The following is an 11,008-nucleotide window of genomic DNA, read 5'->3' on the forward strand; positions in this document are numbered from 1 at the left end:
TCAACAAACTAATCTCAATCTACAATGACAGTCTAATAGATTTGAATAGACTTTCAGATCATGTGTGCAAGCGAGGTGCGTTCCACCTTCTGGTGTTCGCTTTCACAAGCTTCATACATCATCCTGCTGGCTCCACGGACAGCAAATCAAGCCCACGGGATACAGAACAGATGAGAGACAGAGTTCACAATCCACGTCTCTAATCAAATCCTCTGTTCTCTCCTAACTTATTCAGCTTCTATGCCTCCTATGTGGCAAGTGAAGGAAGGGAGTGAACCCCACAATAAAGAGTAGCTTAACCACAAAAACTACAGGCAACAGAACCAATGAAAGATGTGTCCTGCAAGCAACTTCTTTTGTCCCAACAACAGATCAAAAGACACAAAAAGAGACATTTTCATTCTGGATTTGAGAAGTCTAAACTGTCAAATGCATTTTTGTTACAAAAAGAAAACAAACATGAGTCTTTTAGTTTCCAATTAACTTTCTGTTGATCGAGCAGACATGTGTTATATCAATAAACCTAAAAACACCCATTTCTACAAGAAGACTCAAAATTATGAGTCAACACAGCAAGTGTTCAAGCAGCAGTGTGAAAGGTGAGAATAAATCGCTCAGCTTTGCCTCCAATCTCTTCTCCAATCTTTCTTCCAGTCCCAGCAGCAGCACAGCAGGACTGCTGGGACACTCCTCTGAGTCTCAGGAGTGTCTTTAATGAGTCGGGCCATTCCTAACCCACCTGTCCACTGCTCTTGATTTATGTCTCCTGAGACCAGAAGCACTGCCAGGACGTCGCCCTCCTACTCCTACAGTTATTTTTTTTCATATTGTTTTCTTTTTTTGGTTTGGATGGAAGTGGCTTACTATGAAGAATGAAAACAGAAATGGAATTAATCACAGTGACGTCAGACAGAAAGTAAAAAAATACTCACATTTGCTCTCAAATAAGCAAAGAAACACAAAGGGAAGCACATTTCAGATGCAAGAACTAAAGAATATGGTGTCTGAAAGGTTACTGTCAGACAGCACTAAAAAATTTAAAGTAGTTTATTTCGCAGAATATATATTTTTTCCACTTCTGGAGCAGAGATACATAATGCAAATCTGGCATTACAAAACCTGATTCATTGGTGTATGTCTAATGTTTAGTCAGCTGACCAGCTCATTACTCAAACAGTCACTACAGCTCAGCTTGCTGCTATGACTCAGTGGTAGTAAGAGAAGAAAAACTCTTTAGTTCTGTATTGTGTCAAATGTGGAGATCAGAAGTGAACTAAGGTTTTATTCTTTTAATGATTCCACTGCTGTGCACATTACTGCACTTTAGTTTATTCATTTCCACTTTTACTCTGCTCTCAGCTCTGCGTGCATTTTTTGCACCAGCCTCCCCACACCTGTCGCTTTTTGGTTTACCTTTGAGAAGTGTCCCAATTTTAAACAGTAAATCAAAGCGAGTATAGCCTATCACAGGCAGGTGGCACTCCACTTCAGTGACCAGCACACGCAAAAATTACAAATCAGCTTAATCTCTACTGTACGGCGCCCTCGCCCTCGGATCGGCACTTTGCCTGGAGGCGGCGTTCACTGATTTCCTCTGTTCTCCTTTTCCGCCGGCAGAAGAAGAAAAGAGAATGGAGGATGGCAGGGTATGCAAATTGTACCACCGCCAAAGAAGGAGAGGAGTTTCCCACCGGCTGAGTGCGAAACGAGTGCTCCCCCTCTCCCAGGACTTTGAATGGGACTCTTTCTTTTTGAACACACTTGCCTGCACGCGCACACACACACACACACACACACACAAACATAACCCACAAAATCTCACAAAAGAGTTAATGCATTCAATATCTGAGTGCATTAAAGCGCTCTTATAAATGAACACGTATGCATTATTTTAAGGCGGTGGTCAGCAGCAGCAGATCGGCCTCCCTCCCACCCTTAGCTGCTAGGGGAACCTCTCGAATGCATGAATATTCAGGTGGCAGAAAGGGAACAAAAAAAGGCAACAGCAAAGCGTGTTAATTGTGAAAACGGGTTAGACCACCTGTAAGACGTTTGGCAGTTCCTCCGAGATTTTATGCACTGGTGGCGCTGGAGGTAATTTTCAGTTCTGGTTCCACATTTGGCTTTGTTTAGAGCGTAGGTGGCAGAGAGCAAACTTTGTATTCAAAACATCGATTTTTAACGGCGCTGTAAAGTCAGAAGGATTTGGCCTAACGATAATCTTATTTTAATATGACACGGCAGAAAATGAGCTTTCTGGTGCCTCTCAAAACATTTTGTTTTCTGGGAAGAATAATGACTACAGTCTTGCTTTTTTTCAGCAGCATGAAGCACAGGATGACTGAAAGAAATATAGAATCTGCTAAAGTAAATGCAGCTTTTACAGTAGCAACTAACAGAACAAAGGTATTATTTAGTGCTAATGCAGAAACGCAGTGGTGATGATGATGGACACCTACAAAACAACATGTTTTAATGGACAAAGACGTCATCACATTTTAAAGCGAGCTCTTTTAAAATGACATTAGTAAACAGGCACAGTTTAGTTTTCACAGCCTTTTATTTGACTACTTCCTTGTAATCTTCATGCAGAACAGAAAGAAATTAACACCGAAACTCTGAGCATCCTCATTCTGGTCACCGCTGCACAGTTTCTCTCAGCATACGGCATCTTGTACTGTACCTTCTGCTATAACACAGCTTGAGGGCTGCTCCACTGACCTCTGACCTCGCCGTGAAGGACACAGAATTTGCCTGCATCTTTTTTTTTTTAAATCTTTATTTAGACAACTCTGCTCTTTGCAGCCTGAATGACACAATTAGTTGCTCTCAGTTTCATGTTAAATCAGAGGGCGCCGCACCATTTCCTTTTCACCTTGACTAAAAATAAGTCTCACGTTGAGTGTTCACGAGCTGCAGGGGCAAAGCGCTCACACCTGCATGACAACAGGCACGGCTGGGCTGGGTCATGTTTTTAGTCATCTGTCAAGCCAGCACAGCTAATAAGTTGATTGTGATTGTTGCTGCTATATTGGGTTTACCTCAGAGCCTTCACACATGTACAGTAAGGCAACATGAATGCGACGCATCAAAAGAAGCTGCTACAAAAGAAAATGTTTCTTATGTTGGTCACACACAAATGTAGAGGATGAGGTAATAACGTCCGCTGAAAGGTGGAGAAGCTGCTCTGCTTTTCGATAAGGTCGTGGTGCACTACTTCAACAGATTTCTGTGTTGACTTTACAAATCTAAGTGGAGCACATGAGTCACTGCTGGATATCTATCAAAAAGGACTCGTGTTTTATTAACCTGATCACGGATAGACAGCATTAAAAACTATCAGCTTTCCAATACTCCCTGTTTGGGCCATTCGTTCAAATATAGTATCTGATCAGCTTTTTAATGTGCATAAAACATGAATACAACCAAAGCAATAAATGTAACAGTGACTTGAAATGAAGAAAACTGACAGTATAGCTATCAAATACCTGACTGTGTTACCGTTTTTGTTGTTGTTTGATTGTTTTATATTTACCAATTCATAGAAAGAGCTACGTTCAGCAGCTCTCTTGTTCAGAAAGGTTCACCAAAGATGGTAACCCCACATGATTTGGCAGCTTTTAGTCCCGACGTCCTTCATGATGTGATTTGTGTTTCCTCCTGCTGACTGTGATAAACTCATCGACGTATTCACATTTAACTTTGATGTTTACATTTGTTACCAACAGATACACCATACAAACTTCAACCTAATGAACTGTCTGACTCTTTTATCTGATTTAAAGCTAGCACTACAGAAACACTGTACAATTCAGAAAGCTTAAAAGCTTAAACAGCCATTCAAATCTAATGCACACGCCTCGATTAGGCCACAATGAGTCGGCTGCCTTCACTTTCCGTGCCTGATCTGTCAAGGTGCCTTTATCAGCACACGTCATCTAATTGAAGCAACAGCATTCAGCGGGAACCGCTGATGTTCCCTCACAGGCACTTTGTTAATGCATGTAAATCCAAACAAGCAAGTCTGTGTTGTCATGCAAAGCCTGGAGGAAAGTAGCAGCTTCCCACCTTGATGCTAACATCCCCACAATACACAATGCACACACACACAGAGCTCAATTAGTCACAGCAGCAGCATCAGTTAGCCCTGATGCACCTCCCCCTCTGAACCATAAAAAGCGATAGGGAGGGGCTAAAGCTGAGCGGCTAAAGACATCCTGTAGTGCTTTGTCATTCCATAGCCCCATTTGTGCAAAGGAAACACACACACACACACACACACACACAGCTTCAGGCTTTTTAGCACAAGGAGAAAGTAACTTCAATGATCACTGGCCATAGATCAATTAACAGCTAATGTTGACCACAACCACTTCTAATACCAGTCAGACCACTTCCCTCTGAAGCGCTCATCTCCCTCACAAACAGCAGAGGCGGCTGTGCGAGTAAGTGTTCACATAACACTCAAGTAATATTAAAAATAATAGCCTTACATGCAACAACTGCATTGGCTAGAGCATGTCCAGATAAAAATACAGGGTTGCATTACAGAAACAACTTGGATTTTGTGTAATTCCATTTGCTAAATGCAATTATAAGCCATTATAACGTCAATCATTTGATACCCAGCTAATCTAATGAGTGTAACAGCCAGTGTTAGCTTGCAAATAAATGTTCAGCATTACCTCTGAGGCCTCACATGACTCTGTGGGACTGTGTGAAAGACAGCTGCAACTGGAGCACCTGAGGGTGACCTCAAGAATATAGTTCAGACATAAAGATAAAAGAGACCTATTAAACAGGCTGCCACTTTTATATGCAACCCATCTTCCCGTAACGAAAGTATGTGTGCAGCTTTTCTGTGTTGCTTTGCACCAAAAATACAGTCCTGCACAGTGAAATATCAAGCAGTGATTTCAGATAATAAGCTCAATTAAATAGCAGCTATGGTCCTTTCACAATCAGGCGAAGCTTGGTGGTACAACATGCAAGACATTAACAGTGCAATACGGCAACTAGAGAGGAGTGCTCATAAATACGAGGGAGAAGGAAAATGCCATTCATCCACACATCAAACAACAGCAGCCTGATCAAAGAGGCCCAGCATTCACTGATTCACACCAAGAAATGTCTGTTTTGTTGACCTGATATTAAAGAGCAGTCACTGAGAAGAGTCACTGAAAGCTGTCTGTCACTGCAGCAGCATTGATTCTACTGGCAATGCTGCATGTCATTTCTCCAAATGCACATCTGCCAGTTAAATATTGATTATGAATAAGAATATTTGCATTAGCACAACATCAATTATAGAGGTACAGCTGAAATCAAAATGGCAACCTAAACAAAAACAACCCCATCAGCAATCACTCCGAGAACAACTCTCACTTCCAGAGTACAGACGGTGGTGACGGCAGAGTCCTGGCTCGCTTTTACGTACAGTATGAGTATCCAAGCCTGGGAGTAGGCCGCTGTGTTTATCCTGTCAAGGTATGTTAACACCAGGCTGCATTCCTGTAGTCCCTAAATTGCAGTGTTAGATTACAGCCCAGCTGAGAGTGCAGCACTTTAAAGGCGCTGGATGATGAAGCCGTGACCAAAGCAGCGGCAGCAACAGGCAGGGCACATGGAGGGCACACACCTGCCATTTACAGTTGTACTGCAGACAGTTAGCATGGCAAAAACAACTTCACACTTTAGCTTGAGCTCTTTTTCCTGCCAGACATCTGTATTATATACTTCAAAAATAGTATATTTGTTTTATGTGCACTAAATGTACAGATTAACTTCATCTTGGAAAAAAATGAGGGTTACTGGAGGTCTTTGCTTGGCTTTTGCATCGACATGTTCACAGGAAAATCATTTATGTTGAGAGCCAGAGGAAGGCAAGCTCTCTGCCAGCTATCATTAAAACCAGACAGGTTGGGTTTAGTTTGTTTAGATAGGCGAGAACAATGCTATTTGAAGTTGGGTGGCACAATATCACAGCACAGAGACAAGTGGAAATGAGACCCAGTGCTCTTTCAAGAAAACTGCCATGTGGCTTGTTATTAATGGATAAAGGCACAACTCCAGAAAATGACAAAAACCAGACGTGAAGATGTTAAACCTGACATTCTGTGCTGCTCATACATAAATAATATGAGTCAAAGACAAATCAAATTATGTAGTTTTTTTTATCTTTTGGTTCCTAACTAGCTCCAGAGGAGGCACTGCAGCAAAGACCACAGTCAATGATTAGCTTAAATTACAAGGTCTGGAAGCAGATCGCTATCATCGCCAACTTGACTTCTATCAGTGACAGATTACCTGCTCCATCTGATAACGATCTGCTAATGTTTTTGTTAAGTGCTCTGGTTCAGTAAAACCTAATTGTCCAAAGTAAAGAAATGCAAAAAATCAAACTGGAGATTTTGAGCAAGAGGAAGACAAATGAAGTCATAAATGGGCCCTTAGAACATAAACAAAGCAGATATTAGGCTAATAATGTACAATACAGCTATCAGTGATTTCAGTCATTCTTCTAACGTGTAACTGTAAAATGTGCTATGATTCATTATAAAAACTTAATTAAAGGGAACAAGGCAGACTGGACTCAGGCAAATGTGAGTTGTTAGGAGCAGAGCTATAAACAATTACCTGATTGTTCTACTGACAGAAGATTAATTGAAGAACCATTCTCATATTCTTTTAGTTGATTAGGTAATATTATTAATAAAAAAGTAAACAGCCTCTATTTCCAGCATCTGAAATGACTGCTTTTGCTTTTTAAGCTTAATCTAGGTTCTCTCTCTACTGTTTGTGGAGCACAGCAATAGGGCTGCAGTAGTATAGAGACCGTGTGCTTTACCAAAAATTGACAGATTGTTATTATTTTTAAGCATTTGCTGATCTACAGCGTTTAAAAAAAAATTAACAAGCTAGTGATGGGATTGGAAAGCTGTAGCAAATTGTTTAATGTGTCAGAAACACACACAAACTTACAGCTTACAGCTTTTCTGGCAGTTTATTGCAAAACAGAGACATCAAACTTGTGGCAGTGGAGCTTTGGTACACCTGAGTCACACACAATGCTCTGTCCTACTCTGATTCTGCACTAGAATCAGACTAAGTGATAACAAAGCAGTTGCACGGATGCTAAAAATCTACTTGTCTTCCCAAACATAAAGTAGACCGGGACTTAATAAAGCAATCAGAACCCAATCGATCAAATAAATACAGCTGATGATGTAAGTGACATCTAATGGACATTCATAACAGACAGAATCTGACAGGTGTATCATCTCCTTGCTTCCTCAAAAACCTGTACATACATATTTGACCGATCAACAACGTGCTTCTGTTTTCATTCTTACCTGATGCAATAACTGTAGAAGGCCACATATATTTCTGATATGTACACAACATAAAAAAAAAACATAAACCACTGCAATTCTACAAAGTCAGCAACTTGAAAATGTTATCTGGGGATTAGTGAAATTATAACAAGCATCTTTGGTAAATATGTGATAATTTATAGGGAAAATATACAAGCATTTAATCACAAAATGAATCAGCATATACCTAATTAAGATGTCATCCTCCTTAATGAGTAAAATCTAAAAGGTGAAATCTAGCTAAAATTACCTAAGCAACCTGAGTATTCACCTGCAAGACCAAGGATGAGGAAGTAATCCAGCTTTATTTAATTATAAAGGGTCCATTTATATGAGTATCAGGTAAGGTGAGCATTTTAACGTGACAAAGAAAGAAGCTTTTCAGGGACTTTAGTTGATTAAATCAGCAGCTGGTTGCCACATCACGGTGACGACGACTGGTTGGAGGTCATGGTACATTAGCACAGGCTAATATTTGGTACATCAGCTCTTTTAAAAATCGAAGAGGTAGCTGAGGACAAACATCGTGTGTGCCACCTGGATCAAAAGGTAACAGGAAACGAAAAAGAAAACACACACGTGTAAAGAGGAAGGGTGGAAACGAACCGAAAGGCAGAAGGCGGATGAGTTTCACCTGCAGCACATGAAAGCGCTGCGCACTGAATCACAACACCTTTTGCCATCTTGATTGTGCGCCCCATTACACGGACCGGGATGCGCTCCTTTCCCGTTACAGGCTCGTTTCACCTCAAATTTTAGAGGATGTACAGAAATGAGGAGCTAAGAAGCATTCCCATCAAGAAACCGTGGCTTAAACGCCGAGATCGCCACGAGAAAATCGGTGAAAATACACCTTTATAGGTGTTGCATCACCTTGCGTACCTGGCTGTCTCCGGTCCAGAAAAAAAGCAGCAACCCCGCCTTCACTGCAGTAATGGTACTGACCGCCATTCCCTTCCGCACACTGCTCGGGAAATTGTATAACGAACTATCAGCACAATGGATGGACACGGGAGGTTTGACGGTGAGCCACATAATCAACACTGTTATCGCACATGGTGAGGAATAGGGGAAGAATAGCCACCTTATGCCCCGCTCATTTTCCAGAGCAGACACACACACGGAGAGCTGTGGGGGTGCACTCGAACAAACGAGGCAACCGGTCCCACAAAAAATACATAAAAGGGGGATAAATCATGTTCAAGTGGGTCAGAAAAACGTGTCGATGCCATAAACACCGCCAGAATAAAGAGGGGTTGTTTAAAAAAAGGGGAGACGAGCAACCATTCGAAGCTGGCATGGTGCACACGGTGAGAAGTACCAGAAATAAATATTTAAATAATCACGTCTACCTGCACAAGTTGACATTTGGAGCGGTTTTTCTGGCTCCTCACGACACGCAGAGCTTTTAGGAAACGGCGAGCAGATCCTGTTCCGTGAACGGTCGAGAGCCGCAGGTGTTATTTGTGTTTATTTATAGGCCATTGGTCAGCCCCGTTATCCGCGTTCAGGTAAACATGATGATGATGATGGTGATGATGATGATGGCTCCCGTGTAGACGCGCAGAGTCACCGTCGTGTCGTCAGCAGGAGGGGGAAAAAGGTGCTTTCCAGCCCCTCGGCTCACAGACACACCATGCCTCATAACGGTACCCAAAAATATATATATTTATGGGTTTACTTTTTTTATTGGTGGATGCAACGAAAGAGGGGGAGAGTACAGGTAAGGAACTGGCCAATGAGGGAGTCCGGATGTAGGTGGGTGTAATAACGTTAAATTTAGACAGTCCTTTGGAGCCAAACTCTATTTACACTTTCTTTACTTCGTAAAAAGAATGAGATCGTTTTCATAATGAGATATGTGAGATAAATCCCAGCGATCCTGTATAAACACCACTAAGCAGCTAACCGGTAATTACGTATTATTTCCTTTTAATACATAAAAAGCAGCAAAAACAATATATATTTCCAGTATTGTGGCATGTAAACAAACCCGAATTTACCAGTAAAAGAAGAAAAAGTCGAAAACGTGTAATTGAAGCAATCTGCGAGGGAATCGAGAAAAAGCACGCCGAATAAGGAGAAAATGCTAAATGAATAAAGGTACGCTGGTTCAAACGGAGACTAAATGCATGCACGCGTGAAAATAAACTCGCGAAACCTACCTACTTCTGCAGAGTAAACAATACAATATACACGCTTACCTTAAGTAAGACAGCATGTGTACTTGCAGTTGGAGCAGGGAGGGGTAAAGTGGACTTGAAATAAACATCCCATGTCTTTGCCATCACCGGAGCAGCACAAAAATAAATAAATAAATAAGTCCACCACAACAGCGTGATCCACCATCCGGCCATCAAAACAACACCCATAAAGTAAAGTTATCTTCAACAGAGAGCGACCACCAGCTCCGTCAGGGGGGCCGAGCAAGCAGCAAGTTAGCATGAAACTAACTAACACCGCAACAACCTCGCCCTAAAAGCTCACACTCTCAACTACAAGCTGCGCTCAGCGGGCCACGTTGTTATGCGAAAGCCCCGCAACCTGCCGCCAAGTGCTGCCGTCGTTACAAAACTGACCAAAAAAAAAAGAAAAGTGGAAAAAACAAAGAGCAAAGTGGAAAATGCAAACAAGTCTAAAAGCGCTCCTCGGGTTATTCTAGCAGGCAGATAACGGTTCACTCAGTCGGGTTTGCCCCATGCACCGCTAGGCGGAGAGAGAGAAGCCAGCCAGGTATAACGGTACACCACCACACTGGGATATGAACGCACTAATACGGACCAAAACTCCCTGAAATGTGCTCCAACTAACTTCCAAAAGTCCCCAGAAGAGGTGGACAGCTCATCGACAGCCCGCCTGCCTCGACCAGCAGCGGTTACGGCAGAGTTTGGACTTACCGCTGCTCCTCCTCGGGTTCGCCTGTTTTCTGCGCTTACACCTGGGGCCATCCGCCATGATCCTCTCGCTGAGTCTGAAACGCAGCGGCTCGCAAGTCACCTCCCTCCCTCCTCCTCCTCCTGTCTCTCCCGCCTCCCCCCACCTCCTCTCTTCCTCACCCCTCCCATCCACTTTACGACATCACCTTCTTCCTCGCAGAAACACCTGGTTTGCGACAGACTGCCCGCTTTTACGGCATCACCTTCTCAAACACCTCAGCACATGGCCCCTCCTACTGGCCGCACATGGGCGAGCTGGGAGCTCAGCTGCTGCTGCTGCTAACACTGCTGCTGTGTCAGAGTGGGTCCTGCTCGCACGCTGGCTGTGCCACCCACCTGACTGCTGAGTGGGAGATTGAAAAGTGTAGCAGTAAGGTGTTTCTCTGCAGGTGGAAAAGTAGAAACGTGGCGACACAGAAGAACTAAGGGGGGTGTCAATAAGTCACTGATAAGAAGTGCTGGAGGAACACTGGGAAACATACAAGTCAAAGCCATGAACTAATTGATTAATTAAGAAGTCAGCTGGGTTTCAGTTTTCACACTTTATCAGCAAAGTGGCAAATTTGTTGTTGATTAGTTACAATTGATAGTTACACTGGAGTAGGTGATAATGGAAATACTCAAGTTCAAATTAGTACTCAAAGTTCCTGAGTGTTTCAAATTCAGCTTTAGTAGTCAGTGTTATCAGAGACACACAGA

General features: G+C 42.5%; 1 protein-coding gene across 3 annotated transcripts in view; it reads right to left on the reverse strand.

Annotated features, from left to right (window-relative positions):
- Window positions 1–10,414, reverse strand: part of LOC113011241 (zinc finger E-box-binding homeobox 1-like) — a 75,302-nt gene extending 64,888 nt beyond the window's left edge. The window contains exon 1 of one of the 3 annotated variants that reach the window (XM_026150686.2): window positions 10,271–10,414. In XM_026150686.2, the coding sequence (XP_026006471.2) occupies window positions 10,271–10,328 (58 nt within the window). In that variant the 5' untranslated portion in view covers window positions 10,329–10,414. Of the gene's footprint in view, window positions 1–8,725; window positions 9,007–9,577; window positions 9,873–10,270 lie in introns of those variants that run through there. The other 2 variants (XM_080293274.1, XM_026150687.2) reach the window with 2 other exon arrangements.
- Between the last annotated feature and the right edge of the window lie 594 nt (window positions 10,415–11,008).

The sequence above is a fragment of the Astatotilapia calliptera genome, chromosome 18 (assembly GCF_964374335.1).
Source record: "Astatotilapia calliptera chromosome 18, fAstCal68.1, whole genome shotgun sequence".
NCBI lineage: Eukaryota > Metazoa > Chordata > Actinopteri > Cichliformes > Cichlidae > Astatotilapia > Astatotilapia calliptera.